Below are 15,313 nucleotides of genomic sequence, written 5' to 3'. Positions count from 1 at the left end.
AGTGAAGAAGGAAGTAATGTCCTCCCATCTGGATGATTTTAACCTTTTAAAGTATGGAGGCAAAAATATTGTTTTATACAATTTAGCCTAGCTGAGCATCCTGGGAGTTGTAGTCCTCAGCAGCCGAATGACCAGACCCTTTCTGCAAGCACCTGAAGCACATGGATTAGCGATAAATTAATTACCGCTAACAACGCGTTCAAGATTTACGGTTCCCAAAAAGGGTTTCAGCCCATCTTGTGTGATCTACGAACTGCAATGTATTGTATGGAGCCAAATTGGAGGGAGTATTTTGGGGGGCTTCTACGTGACGGTCACGATACCGGCCTCTCTCAGACCGGACGTGGAGGGGTTAATCTCCAGCAATGTAAGGATTGCATTATACGCCATACGCAGTGGATTCTGGGTAGTGAGATAAACCCAGAAATGTCCCCCCAACATCCCCTCAGACACCAAGTCCTGCAACCATCATGATGAGAGGGTTTCAAATGGGACACATGAGGAGCGGGGACTGCGGGGCCCACATGGAGCCACATGTATTACCCCCAAATTTAATGATTCTCCCCAAAATCTCAACAATTTCAAAGCTGCCAGCTCCAGCCACCCGGGAGAAACCAACTAACCCATCAGAGCGGAAGCCATTCTTGCGCTTGGAAGTTGAGATAAAGATGGCGTTCGATGCCCGGCAGTACCCGATGCGTCTCAGCGGGTTGCTTGTACCCGGTCCTCGTGTCTTGCCGTTTCCACTCGATGTCAAGAACGTTACCTGCAGACCCATCAGTTCATCCGGGACCCTGGTAACCGGAGCTGCCCGCTCAGTGCCGCTGATAAGGAGGCAACACCTGTTAAGACAGAATACATGTGATAAGGCGTAATGGAGTCCTAGTCTGGAACCGTGCCTCGGGCAAAGGTTTGTCCTGCCGACCTCTGATCCTTCCTCCTGACCTCTGCAATTTAGGAGATTAACCCCAGAATATCCACAAGCCGCGGTACGCCGGCTCCCCGAGCTCACATATCAAAAGTTTCAGAGATCTTCAATCCCCTTAAAATGCCGCAATAAATCACTGATGATTTTCGAGTCATAAACGTGTTTAGGCAGCGATACAAAAATATCTCTCCGCGCAGCTTCACGTTCGGGTCTTAAAATCCTCTAATAATCTCCAAACCAACACGAAATGGAAAAAACGGATGAGCGAGACGCCGCAAAGTGATGCGTAGAGACGAGTCAACAAAAAGTAATCTCATTGGCTGCCGGAGGAAGAAGCCCATCAACGCCAGGCGTGTTATTACTGCCATGAGGACGATCTCTTCATAATTCCGACGGAGAGATAGTTTGGGGTCGGGAGACGAGATAAAAATGTTCGGCCACGAGAGGTGCAAGTGATGGCAACGAGACGGAGTATCGTATCCCGGGAAAGATTTCGTATGAAATTTGCCTAAATAAGGGGTTTTCTGTCTATCTGCAAACATATTCTAAGAATTGGCGTGGAAATGACAAAAATAGTACGTTTTATTTATGAACTTTGCAGAATAAGCTTTGATTTAGAAATAAATAACGTTACTGGAAATCTTAGTGCAGAGGGTCGGCCGCCACTTTGGGGCATCGGATTGGGTCGCAGGAACTAGAAAGTAAACGGTGAGATGCGGCAGAACCGATGGGGTTTCCAGCTTTAAAAAGAGCCAAAGAGATCGTCCTCATGGCATTAAACTCATCGCAGTAATAACACGCCTGGCGTCGATGGGCCACATCTCTATCGGATTCCTGAATAAAATACTTTAATGATCACTCAGAAATAAGCCGGAGTTGGTGTTCAATTATCTCCGGGGTCAGCTCACCTGGGTTGTCCTCTCCTGAGCAATGTCACGGTCCGGGGTCCGGCTTTGTGAGCAGACAATGCTTTTTACTTTGTTTTCACAAGTCATTTTAGTTTAGACGAGTATCAACAGATTAATCCCATAAAAGAGCCCTTGGATATTGGCATGTAAATGATGGGGGACCTCAAAGCTTCGGCTCATTAACATGTCAATGGATAAACGGCCCATTTTGTTTTTCTTACTTACTGTTTTAGACTAAAATGACCGAGCTGTAAAACTTGCTTTTTTTTGGCTCTATTGTCTCCCCAAACTGGGCTGTCAAGGTGCTTGGGTTTCAGTATTTTGGCAGATTACCATGCGTGCAAACACCTACGGGTACTAGATCCAAATAATAACCGCAATTAGTTTAGATGATACCGCCAGCTCCAAAAAGAGTTAAAGAAAATTAACAAAAATTGCCAAAAGGCATCAAAATGTGCAGCCATTTGGCGCTCCAAATACCTCTGTGCTCCGGAATATTTTGGTAAAAGTCAGTAAATGTTATCTAGTTTTTTGCCTGTTTCAACCTGTTTTGCGATTTTGACGTTCTCTCCTAAAGCCAAATCCAGCAGCCGGATGAACGGGGCCCAGAGTTCTGGGAACAAATGGGCCAAAAAAGGCATGTTATAGGGGCATTACATCATTTCTTGTATTTAAAAAAAAACTCTCTGAACCCCACAGGGGGCGCCACCGACTGCACCGACGAGGGATAAGAGGGGTCACCGGACACCCCCAGAGTCCGCAGCCTGAGAGCCAAATTATTATTCTCTTGGGTCCCTCGTAGGCCCCCAAATCTTTGTATATTTACACTTGAGCCACTTACCCAATGGCGGCAGCTTCACCTTAGTACCTTATCTACTAAACGTTAGCTAAAAGTGTCCGGAGAGGATCGAGCGAACGCGTTCATTCCGCACCAACGAGCGGAGAATACATGAAAGCATTTCCTGGCATTTTAACCCAAACCGTCCCATTTCTAGTCTGAAATAACGAGCAGCAGATGGCGCAGAGCCCTATGACATCATCGCGGCCGGTGGGGAGGACCCCATAACCCTTTCCAAGGCGAGCCGCGTCGGGACCCTCTGGCAGAGCTTCACCTGGAAGTCTAGAAACTGAAAGTTACCCCTGTCTGTATCTCACCCCTCCAGGGCAACAAGAGAGACGCTCCGCTCGATGTCATCAACGTCCAAATTACAATAAATAATCTGTTTCCTCTAATTCCATTAAATTCACCTAAAATAAACATTTATCAAACGAAATTAATGTTCCACTCTTTACCCATTTCTCTCTGAAAATATTTGAAATATCTTCTTGTTGTGCAATTGTGTTACTTTTTGAATATTTTTTGAAGCAATTTATACATTTTCAAACGTTTTCTTCTATGAAGTAATAATTACATTACAAGGAACCAAAAAAAAGGTCATTTTTGTATTGGCGAATATTTACAGTTTCACCATCAAAAGACTCGGAAAAAAGAAATTCATTGCTCTGTCGCTGGTTTTGGGTTCTTAGCCCCCGGTTGGAGGAGGGACCGCGTTTCTTTTGCGTCGCCCGTTGGGGAATATATTTAGGTTTTTCTTGGTAGGGTTTGCATTAAATTCACGAAGTCTGAGCTCCGCTGGAGTTATTCTCCGGTCCAAAGGGCAGCTAACGCCTAAACGGCTGACCCTGCCAAGCTCCATCTATCACGCACATCATGCAATTAACTCCAAACTTTCCAAGCATTCGCGACGTGTGGATACCTGCGCCTGGACTCTGTTGACAAACAGAATTTGTTGCCTAAACTGCACTCATCGGGAAACAGCCAACTGCTGCGAAGGGAAGGACAATTCAAAACGACGGCGGGAGATGCCGTGGGAGTTAATCAAGAAATCAGGACTTCAAAAATATCTACAGGACTCTCGGCACGTTCTATCCGAGTCTGATAATCTTAGGAGAGGTAATGCTGGGTTCCAAATAATAATAAATAATAATCCTTTTTCTGTTCATATCTCTAATATTCTGAAAAATCTGATGAATTCAGACATAAAGAAGAAAACTACGTGTGAACTTCGGCACTTTTTAGATTCCGGATGAAATAATCTCTAAATGCACAAAAAAAGGAGTAAATGTGTGAGCAATAAACACCCTCGCGATGAACTTTTACATACGGAATCGAAATGCGCTTTCATGATTTCTGCATATTTCTTAAATTCATCATCATTTAATAAAAAAGAAGCTGAATAGATTAAAATCAATGTCTCCGGCTTAAAACAAGTCCCGGAGCGATGGCTCTGCATCTTCTCTTGTACCGTCCCGTGAAACCTTTGGTTTTTGGAAAAGACTTTATTTGGCATTTTTAATGTTATTTTGCTCAAACACATTGCGTCCAGTCAAGTATCAAAAATGCATAAAACAGATGTGGAGTTTTCAGAAGATTTATTAAAAGATCTATTAATTAAAAAAAAAATACAAAATGAAAATCACGTTCTACAAACATTAAAAGTATTTATTCCAAAATGAACATTTCTTGGGGAAATATATATCAATTTCTAATAGATATATAAAAGTATCTGGAATCATTTCAGGATTTAAATGATTTGGAAAAAGAAGACTTTTTTGTAACTTTTGTAAAAAAGCCTCCAAACAAAGCCGCGTCACCTGAGAAACCGAGCGTAAACTCCAACCAAAACATAACAGTTTGCTTCTGAGAGTCGGCCCTCGGGCCGTGTCACATTCCTGACTCCGCCAAGACATAGAAAAGAACGATGTTTGCCCAGAGGACTTTTCTGATATATCGCTGTCATGCGGATGGTGGCAACGCGCGCCGGCAAAATAAAGTGCAGCGTACGCAGAAAAACACAATGTTTTTAATCATGATTATTTTTTGGTATTTTTGTTAGAACTTTGTCTTTATCGTTAGTTTATAATTAGTGTAATTTACCATTTTTAGCCAAATATGATAGATCACGAGGACAGGTTTATTTGGAAAATGTTGTGAAAATGTATTATTTTATACAAAATAAAAATTGGTGATCTCATGAAAGAATTTTCAGCAGCAAAAATACAGTGTATTAACTATTATTATATATTAACTATTATTATATCTTAACTATTGTTATTATATATTAACTATTATTATAATTAAATATTGATTATTATTATTATTATTATATATCAACTGGTGTTATTAAAGATTAACTATTATTATTAAAGATTAACTATTATTAAATATTGATTATTTTATTATTATTTATTTACTATTATAACTACGGCTTCCGTAAAGTTATTCAATGGCTGATATTTTAAGTACCAGCCAGGAGGCAGCTTTATCTGATGTGACGAGTGGCACTTATTACCAATAATTCTATACTTGAGGTGCGAGATCCATAAACGTGTTTTTTTTGTCAGATGACGGATCATTAAATATAGAAACAGATTCATTTCTCGGATCTGCAGACGTTGCGTAATCCATTGTTGGGGATCTTGTGCAATTTCCTGGGAATTCATTTCTAAAGCCCCGCGTTGTGCCGAATCTGCCTCCACGGTTACTTACACCCGTTTTATGTTCTCTTCGCCCTTTATATGGTTTCTGTTGACTCAATGAGGTCATAGCATTCATTTGGAATGTGACATCACGGGTCGGTTTCTGGATCGTGTCATGTTTGCGTAGTCATTGAAGGCGAGAGCTCCCGGGCGCCAGACCGAAGAGTCTTCTTGCTATTATTCTAATTATTATTATTATTATTATTTTACTTGGAGCCGGTTTCCAGTTCTTTTTCCGTTCCCTGATTAGGATTCATTTTATTATAAAGTTTTCTTTGAATTTTCGGAGAAATACTTTTTTATGGAATTAATAAACATGTTAAATAAGATGAACCGCAGGAAGGATCCTTAGGGTAACTCCGCCGAAATCCCATCCCTTTCTTCTGAATGTACTCCGGCAATGTTTTTCTACCCAGAGGCCAATTTATTCCACCACTTATTATTAATCATTATTATTATTCCACGATTGTGCTGCCAAAGTGTCATTTACGATTCTGAAGTATTGCACAAAAAAAGGAAGATCCAAAATCTATTTCTTTCTTTATACAAAATGTTTTATTTTTTAATTTTAACTTACATTTTTTTTCCTCCCCTAAACCCAAAGAAAAAGCTGTGCCTTAATATGACGCGGCTTGACCTATTATTATTATTATTTATTGAGTTATATAGCGCCATCATATACTGCAGCGCTGTGCATTTCTTTGCAAATTAAACTCAAATTGTAATTGAAAACTTGTGTATTAAAGTCATTCTGATGTGTTTTTAAAGTTCATTTAATTGTGTGAATTGGCTTCCTTTCTGATGTGTCAATGAACCCCCTAAACGTAAATTCCCGGGGGGCACAGGAACATAGACATAAATACGCGGGAGCTGCAACAAAAGACTAAAACATACATAATATATAATATAATAACATATATATATATATATATATATATCATATATATAACATATATATATATATATAATATATATATATATATATCACATATATAATATATAATAACATATATATACATAATAACCAATATAACATATTAAGGTGTTACTGCAAAGGTAAAGAGGGCTGTTGGGCGCGGAGCATTCGGGGGCCTCGGGGCACGCGGGTACATGATTTATGTTTCAGGTGAAAGGGGTTCTGGGAAACGCTTAGCGTGAGCGGCTCCCACGCAATGAGAAGAGTCAACACATCAGATAATATATTAGCATAAAAGCCGCTTCCAATATGTCGCCGCGTCGTACCTTCCAGCAGATGCTTTCCTTTCATGTTGGCCGGTTGGTAACAATAGGGATGAGATTTAAAGAGAATGTCTTCATCTGAATGAGAAATAAACACTGAAACCTGCGATAATATTGCAGGGATGATACATTCATATAACCTGTATTTACGGTAGGTAGGCTGATAAACTACAATTCCCATGATCCTCTGATGGCTACTATGTTATAAAAAGGCAAATCTCTACTGGCTGCTATGTTATAAAAAGTAAAATTTTTGAAACCCTGAGGTGTACCCCCACCCCCAAAATAAAAAAATATGGGGCGACGACCCCTTGCATATCTTGTCTTGTTTCTAATACTAAGACATTAAAAGTCAGAATTGCCCCCCCCCAAAAAAAAAACAACTTCCGGCCCTGACTAGGCCCTCCAATGTCAATGGCAAACTCTTCAGGCCTTTGGGGCGATGCGTGTGACTCGCAGCGAAAGTCTTTGTAACACAATGTTATTTCCTGGGGGGGTCGTGTATTATGGTGCGTCCTACCCCCACCAGAACATAAACATCCTGCAGCGAGCACCTGCCCCGGTCACCTCTCCTTAGCCTCCAGCCGCGACACGTCCAAAGTCTACGGCCCGACTTGTAGACGGTTTAAGCCTGGATATTAGACAAATCGGAGCAGTCCGAAATCAATGTGGAGCAATCTCCATGGAGACCGCTGGAAGGATCCCGACGATTGCTAGGTGTTTAGGATTTTCCCCCTTTTGTGGTCTTCTTCGCCGTGATAAATCCCCCCCCTTAGGTGGTCCCTACAGCACCTGAGACAGAATTTATCTCAAAATACATAATGTGGTTGGAATTGATGACAAAATGTTAAATTACTGGCACGGCCCACCTGATGTGCCGGGTATTCCGGGCTCCCATCCGCTAAATACAGCTCTAGGACTAACGGAATGCGATTCCTGCCCAGCTGGAGGAGGAAACCGCTTGGTCCCCAATCTGAGCGTCTCCTCGGTGCCAAACATGCCGAATCGGAAAGGTGGTCTGCTATATGTTCTTTCTGCGCCTATCAAATCCCCCTAAAAGTGAGAAATGAATTGCAAAGTCCCTATAATGACTATTTATTGACTTGTATAGCGCCTCCATATTGCGCGGCGCTGCACTTGGAACTGCTCTCGCAGTACGTTAAATGCATAACCTTGGGAAGAAAAACAGAAAGCGAAGAGATCACATGTTATTTTGTGTTCTTCTCCCCTCGGGCTGTTTGGTCGCCCCGAGCCGAATAATATTTTCGTATGAAAAGCAGCCCCTTGGGAAGCAGAGCTCCTGAGACGGATACGGCCGTTTAGACTTCATTTGAATAAGACGATCGAAAAAAACAAGTCTGCAGATCTGATTGGTTAACAGAGTGGGCGGGGCTACCCCATTGACGGTTACATTATTTCACGTAAACTCAGAACGGTTTTTATCTCTGAATCAAATAAAAGGCGACTTGGAGAAATCATGAAAAAAAATACTTTTTTTTACTAGTTGGAATCCCTTGGATGCACCGTGATCAGGTGAAGGGGAGAAGGCATTGGTTGGGCTACAGGCCAATCACTGACACCGTATCTAAACCACTAGCTGCCCAAACGCTGCAAGTCTGATAGCAAATTGCCCCGAATGCCCCAGTAATCGCTCTGCGATCCTTTGCTGCCACCTGGTGGCCAATAGTGGTAATAGCGATTCTATCACACGCAGATCACGCCCGGTGGGGGAAACGTCCCTTTCTCCAAAAGCAGCTGTAGTTATTCCTCCCTAAAAGCTTAATATCTGGAATTTGGGCGTCACACGAATTCTCTTAATTTTGGCTTCGAGTGAAGTTATAACCCGACACTCGACCGATTAGTTTCACTTTTCAAAACACAACATCAGAAAGCTGGTTAATTTCAGACACCCCGGAATTTCCATGCTTTGACGGCGATGTCATATAACCAGCTGCTTACATCATACATCACCAGTGCCAAGATACGTAGAAAATAAAAGACAAATTGTCAACTTTTATGGGAGAGGAAATAGATTTATTTAATAACGGGTGTCAAACCCCGAAAATCGTTTCCACGTTATTAGGAAATGCAGCTTTTACTGAATATTTTAACAGGAGGATTAAAAAAAAAACAGTTTTATTATTACTCGGGTTCTGGCAGTCACTAAATTGTCGCTTTGTTGAATGGGTTAAAAGCCGTGGGGTATTTTGTATTCGAAGGCGCTTGGGGCAGATGGGCTCTGGGGGATCCAAAACCTAACATTGGGGTGCGTTTAAATAAACAAAGAACGGAGCAAATCAGTAATGAAAACGTAAGAAAACAGACGGCGTCCTATCCCATCCGGCCGTGTGACCCACGCCCCTTGCCGCCATTAGATGTAGAACGTTGACGGTGAAATCCAGTTACACGCCTGGTCCTTGGTGCGTTTGGCGGAGCTGTGGGATGAGAAAATGGACTTGTAGGCCTCAGACTTCCCATTGTCGTCTTGTAGGGACCTCTTGCTGGTGGATGAGGAGGACCTGGACGTCTTCTCCAGAGAACCAGAACCATCGTCCGCTGCGTGAGGGGACATCGACAGAAGCAAAGATATCATTCAATGACACTTTCTTACAAACATTGTCCCAACTTGACCGGATGATCAGCGCCAGGGGAATCCGCCGACAGTCCCCAACCGTCGGTGAGCTTCTCCTAGTGTATGCCAGCCAATCAGCTTCAAGCAAAACCGATTAAAAAAATCATACCCCAACAACAGAAAATCAATGACATCATTAGAACCCGCCACAAGCTGGGCAGATGAGTCTGGGCAGGATGCCCACATTAACCCCTAGAACGGGTCAAAAACTAAAAGTTTGTAAAAGTTACCCCGGCCCCCATGTTTTGATAAAGGGACGATTTCTCTAGACAAGGAGAAGCTTTTCACGCCTGCCTGCGGGACTCACCCGATCTCTTGGAGTTGGACCCAACATTCATCTGGTCTCCGGAGCTACTTTTTTCTCCAGTTGTAATTTCTTTGGATCCAGAAGGTTCTGGAAGGATACACAAAGCGTCTCATTAATAACTCAGCAAGGTATTTTCTCACCAACGAGCGGTCAGGACCGTACCTTGTTCACTCTGCGGGACAGACTTTGCCGATTTTGATTTCTTTGTTTTCTATGAGACAAAAAAAAAAAGTTTAGAGCAGTGAAGAGAAATACCTTGGAAAATGGCAGGGGGCGCATGTTGGGGCATCGAGGTAACATCAGGACCCCCTCTCTGCGGTCACAAGAGCTTACTCCTAAAATAAACAATCTTTGGATCACCTGACAGCTTCTGCATTCTGGTTTCCAGAGCTTGTTGGCGGCTGATCTCCAGCTACCCAGGATCTGGACTACGAGGAGTACGCCGCTCCACAGAACATCAGAGACTGTCAGGCTCTCCAAGTGCGAAGTTTTTGGGAAAAGGGACTGATATATATTCAGGGTTCATGCAAAAGGCGGGTATTACTGGGGTTTAAATCGAGATCAGCATGGGCCGCTGTAGTGATTTGACAGGAAGAGACCGCCGAGAACCAGCCGGCCCCTGGCAGGTTAAATAGAAGTGAAAACGCTCACCTTCTCCATCTTGCTCTTCAGTCTTCGCTCTTCCATCTTCCTCCTCAGTTCCTCCATCTCTTCCTTATCGCCATTAAGGAGAATGATGTCGTCCTCTTCAAAGTTCTTTCCACACTTTGCAACAAAAAAAGAAGAGGAAATCAGCGTCCGCGGAACATTAAGGGGGTGCCCCTTTAACCCCATAAAAGTGGCAATGGGGGGGGCACGGAGTGACCGCGTTGTAACAGCTCTAGCCGAACCCCAACCCCTCCATGCTGAGCAGGAAGGTCGCGGACATTATGGAAGAATGGCGCTCAATTACATCTTTTCCCAAAGCATTAGCTTTTCACATGGTTTCAGTGGTGAATTTACCCAAAATGATATGGTATATGGGGGGGGGCACGGAGCTTCCCTCGTACCCTGCCCAGGTCTCCCACTGAAATAACAGAAACCACCATTTACATAATCTGCTCAGCAGGGACGGCGCTTTGCATGGGGAAAAACAGCCAGCAACTCAGGTTCCGGCCCCAGCCTGCGGCAAACGGACAGCCACCCAGCGACCGGTCTGCCGACCGAGCCGCAGCGGGAACCCAGACAAGAATACGGAGTGCCGCTCCCCTACCCGAGCAGAAAACACACCACGCTACAGACCTGACAGCACCACACGGATAATTAACCATTCCACGAGCAGAGAGATTGCATCAGGTGAACGGCAGATTTATTTTAATTAACTCCTTAAGGATTCCTGACCCCGCGAGACAAAAAACTGCAGATACAGGAAAGCAAACCCGGCAGCCGGTGAAAGCGGCCTCTCCCCACAGCGAGTGGATATCGGTTCCACGGCATCGTGGCGAGACCTCCAACCAAAGAAGCGCGAGATGCCCAACGTCCCGCGAGACAGCAGTGGAAGCAGTCGCAGCTGAACGCAGCGTGTCTTCCCCCGGTGTGCGAGCGTTCCGGTGCCGGCATCACGTTCGGTGTAGGAGATGTTGAACACATTGGGGAAGAAGATGTGTCGCCTGGCGACATCCAAGTCCGGAATCGCGTCGTGTATCGTCATCTGCGGCGTCTTTTTCACATTTTACTGGATCGAGGACTTCCAGAACCAGAAATATTTTCCCCCCGAAATCAAAGAGTGCGGGTTTTACCCGGGGGAGCTGTGTGGAGCGCTGTTTGAAGGCAAACCAGCAGCTCTGGCGGTCGGGAATATTTGTCAAGCGTCTCTCCCGCCGTCCCGAGACCAAAGTCCCGCGCGTTTAAGCACCAAGTCCAACTGCTCCACGATCACCAAGGAGTTAAAGTTCATAACGCGGCCCCTGTCCGGAGAGGAGGAAGATTACCCCTTGGCGTACATACTGACCATCCATAAGCAGCTGGACATGTCCGTGAAGCTCCTTAGAGCCGTTTATGCTCCTCAAAACATCTACTGCATTCACGTCGACAAGAAATCCTCCCGGGATTTTAGCCGGGCGGTGCGGAAACTGGCCGGCTGCTTCCAAAACATCATCGTTCCAGCGAAGCAGGAGAGCGTGGTGTACGCGGGAATCTCCCGCCTGCGGGCCGACATTCACTGCATGGAGGAGCTGCTGGCTGCGGACACCCCCTGGAGACACGTCATCAATCTGTGCGGCCAGGATTTCCCCATAAAAACCAACCGGGAAATCATACGGTACCTGAAAAGCAAATGGAACGGAAGGAACCTAACTCCCGGGGTGCTTCAGCCGCCACACATGAAGTACCGCACACGCGTGAGCTACAGGGAGTTCATACACCAGGGGAGAGCTTACGTGTATCCCAGCTCGGACTTGAAAAGCGCTCCCCCCCACAACATGACGCTGTTCTTCGGGACGGCTTACTACGCCCTGACCCGACACTTTGTGGAATTTGTGCTGTCGGACGAACGCGCCGCGGATCTCCTCAGGTGGTCGGCGGACACGTACAGCCCCGACGAACATTACTGGGTGACGCTCAACAGGTTGAAAGGTAAAGACATTAATGAAGCGAAACCGAATAGAAAGAAAAGCCCCGGGTGGGGCTGGGAGGGGGTTAATCCCAGAATCTACCCCTCTAGCTCAGTTACTGCTTAATGTCAGCTGGTGTCATAAATTAAACAAGAGACTTCTGTGTCTCACAGATGCTCCGGGATCCACCCCCAATGCGCAGTGGGAAGGAAACATCAGAGCCATTAAATGGAGGGACCAGGAGGGCCGGACTCACACCGGCTGCCATGGTAAGTAAGAACCGGTTAAGGCCTCGTCTTTCTGATAGTTTGCCGGTACCGGTACATAATGGTGAGAATCTCATCTCTCCACATACATGTCAGTCTACCCCCCCACCACTGTAATCTCTCCACATACATGTCAGTCAACCCCCTGACAGTCAGTCAACCCCCTAAACTGAAAACTGGGTTTTCAGTTTAATAAGCGGTTAACCCTCGCTGTGTGTGATTACCCCTCACTGTGCCTGCACGATTAAACCCTCCGCCTGTGCGATCACCCCTCGCTGTGTCTGATTAACCCCCGCTGCGTCTCTCTGCCAGGACACTACGTTCGAGACATCTGCGTGTACGGATTAGGAGACCTGCAGTGGATCACGGAGTCTCCACATCTATTTGCTAACAAGTTTGACCCGAGAGCGTACCCACTGGTGACCGACTGCTTGGAGAGACATTTCCGGCTGAAGGTGCTGAGACAGTCCGAGGTGCCGATAGATCCCGACTGGTACCTGGAAGAGGACGACGTCAAACCGGCCAAAACCTGATAACCGAGCCGGTTCCGGCCCCCGGAGGCCTTCAGACAAGCCGAGGCAAGAGGATCGGGACAGGAGACGCGCAGGTCACATAACGCAAACATGGAGAGGTATTCAGAGACATCACCCGATATATATGAGAGCACGTTCCATGCACGTGGAGAACTTTAGCAATGGCGATGCACTATAACAATTCCACCATGTGCCGGGGAGACACAATACAGAATAATTCATACAGCGACAAGGGCCTGCGCGTGTCACCTTCTTCCCCTAAAATTAATGTTTATTTCCGTGTTATTAAAATCCCCCCCAAGCTCCTAATAGATTGTAAGCTCCAAGGGTCAGGGCCCTCTCCGTGTGTAACCCCATAAATAAACATATTGTGTGATAATAACGAGTCCGTCAGATCCCAGAGCTGCAGCGCCGCGAGGTAAATTACACCGACCTGCTCCAGAAACGGCCCCCCAGAGCAGCGCATGACCCCTGTGAATATAAATAAATAGTAACCAGCAGCTAAGCAACAGTCTCCGGGGCCCAACAAGTGTCTGGCAAATAAACCGACCGGGGAGAAAAAAAGACCTGATCAGAACAATCAAAGCTCCCGGTGCCAATACGTACAGGGAGCGCTACCAACCGGGAAGCAGTTGTAACTCCCAAACACAGGCAATTGGTTATTAACCAGTTATTAACCCCCAGTAACCCAGAAGCCCCAGTCACTGGCACGATTGATCCAGTAACCGATGGTCACCCACCTTGTGGCAAATGTCTGTCCTGATTTCTTTGAGGGCTCGCTCTGAAAACACACAGCCGCAGCGTCTCAGCACGCAGAACCTAAAACAGACGCACAGCATTTCAGTGAAAGCCCCCTGCAGGGACGTGCAGCCCCCACACACCCAACAACCGCATCTCCAGCGCATCTCACGGTGAGCTGAGAGAGAAGTCGCCTGCCCGCCTCCTACCTGTGTCTGCCGTTCATCTCCAAGCCCACGACGGGGCAGATAAAGCGCGCCCCCCGATCCTCGTATGCGTCCCCTTTGGCGTTGCTCTTGTCTCCCGACCAGGCCGGGTTGTCGGTCAGGTTCAGTTCGATCACATTCTGCGGAGAGAGGAGGGAATCGCTGGGATAAAAACTCTGAGCCGAGAACCCGAAGCCAAGACATAATTCACTGAACATTCATAAAATAATAATTAAGCAGGAGAAATATGTTTAGCGCCGCGTGCCGACGACTTCCCCCCCGCATCCTGACTCCCCTCCCCAGGACACCCCTTTATCGGTTACCTTGATGCTCTTGATATGAGCTGCCGAGCCGTGGGGTCTGTCTGGCGACTTGTCCAACAGAAACTCAATCAGCGCGTCTTTATTATAAAGTCTGAAAGAGGAAAAGGCAACACAATCACAACAGCATCGCTGCAAACCCGTCTGCTGCCGCCGGTATCCATGGCAACGGCAGCCAGAGGCCCGGCATAAAGCAGTTACCTTCCCAGGTCGCAGGCCACGATGGGCTTGGTGAGCCGCTCCTGGCTCAGAGAGCAGTAGTTCCAGCGCGCTGCCAGCTCAGCATTTTTATCCACCTATAAAAGGGAGCAAAAAGAGTGAGAAGAGACTGCGGCCCTCCATACCATATTCACTTAACCACCGTCCCCACCGTCTTTGGGACCATAATGTACCCCTCACCCAGCATAACCTATACAGTCATTATACCCCCATACAGACATAATATACCCCTCACCCAGCATAACCTATACTGTCATTATACCCCTCACCCAGCATAACCTATCCAGTCATACATACCCCCATACAGGCATAATATACCCCTCACCCAGCATAACCTATACAGGCATAATATACCCCTCACCCAGCATAACCTATACAGCCCTTATACCCCTCACCCAGCATAACCTATACAGCCATTATTTACCGCCGTCTTTACCTTTTCCGCTTTTTTGGGCCCTTTCACCAGTTCGTGCCTCTTGGGGATGGTTCCTCCGTCGCACCCCATAATACCCCGAAACCCAACTAATCGCTCAGCGACCAAAACTTCCGCTTCTGCTGTCACGTGATCTGCGCACGGAAATGCGACAGACGGCGGCCATTTTGCTACACCCAGGGCCCGCCTTCAATTTCCTCACACACGGTTTGCCAGCCATTGGGATACACCAATATCCGGTTCGCCATCTTTCTACACCCATATCCGGTTCGCCATCTTTTTAAACCTAGATCCGGTTCGCCATCTTTTTACACCCGTATCTGGTCTGTTACACAGTATTGTGTCTGCCATCTTGTTACACCCATGATGTGGAAGCCGCCTCCGGGAGCATTAGTTTATTTATTAAAAAGAGGGACGGAATCAAGTAAACCGGGACACTCGGCGGTTCTATGA

General features: G+C 46.0%; 2 protein-coding genes across 2 annotated transcripts; one reads left to right on the top strand and one right to left on the bottom strand.

Moving 5' to 3' along the window:
- Nucleotides 1-8,627: 8,627 nt before the first annotated feature.
- On the bottom strand, nt 8,628-15,012 carry RTF2 (replication termination factor 2). Its single transcript, XM_053453442.1, has 9 exons — nt 14,864-15,012; nt 14,410-14,504; nt 14,212-14,302; nt 13,892-14,028; nt 13,685-13,763; nt 10,206-10,319; nt 9,717-9,765; nt 9,555-9,641; nt 8,628-9,171 (listed from the first exon to the last, which is right to left on the bottom strand). Exons 1-9 carry the CDS (start codon nt 14,930-14,932, stop codon nt 8,987-8,989), a joined length of 906 nt encoding a protein of 301 aa, XP_053309417.1. The 5' UTR covers nt 14,933-15,012; the 3' UTR covers nt 8,628-8,986.
- Nucleotides 11,181-13,465, top strand: LOC128471492 (beta-1,3-galactosyl-O-glycosyl-glycoprotein beta-1,6-N-acetylglucosaminyltransferase 7-like). Its single transcript, XM_053453441.1, has 3 exons — nt 11,181-12,167; nt 12,319-12,414; nt 12,724-13,465. The coding sequence occupies exons 1-3, from the start codon at nt 11,195-11,197 to the stop codon at nt 12,942-12,944; spliced, it is 1,290 nt and encodes a 429-aa protein (XP_053309416.1). The 5' UTR covers nt 11,181-11,194; the 3' UTR covers nt 12,945-13,465.
- Nucleotides 15,013-15,313: the final 301 nt, after the last annotated feature.

The sequence above is a fragment of the Spea bombifrons genome, chromosome 13, assembly GCF_027358695.1.
Source record: "Spea bombifrons isolate aSpeBom1 chromosome 13, aSpeBom1.2.pri, whole genome shotgun sequence".
NCBI classification, from domain to species: domain Eukaryota; kingdom Metazoa; phylum Chordata; class Amphibia; order Anura; family Pelobatidae; genus Spea; species Spea bombifrons.
This window is presented reverse-complemented; position numbering and strand designations above follow the sequence as displayed.

Bases quoted from the DNA above. Each gene is read 5' to 3' on its own strand.
- LOC128471492 (XM_053453441.1), top strand. From the start codon at position 11,195: ATGTGTCGCCTGGCGACATCCAAGTCCGGAATCGCGTCGTGTATCGTC. The intron at 12,168-12,318 runs GTAAAGACATTA...TGTGTCTCACAG, and splicing joins GACGCTCAACAGGTTGAAAG to ATGCTCCGGGATCCACCCCC. The intron at 12,415-12,723 runs GTAAGTAAGAAC...TCTCTCTGCCAG, and splicing joins GACTCACACCGGCTGCCATG to GACACTACGTTCGAGACATC.
- RTF2 (XM_053453442.1), bottom strand. From the start codon at position 14,932: ATGGGGTGCGACGGAGGAACCATCCCCAAGAGGCACGAACTGGTGAAA. The intron at 14,505-14,863 runs GTAAAGACGGCG...TCCCTTTTATAG, and splicing joins GGCCCAAAAAAGCGGAAAAG to GTGGATAAAAATGCTGAGCT. The intron at 9,642-9,716 runs GTACGGTCCTGA...GTATCCTTCCAG, and splicing joins TGTCCCGCAGAGTGAACAAG to AACCTTCTGGATCCAAAGAA.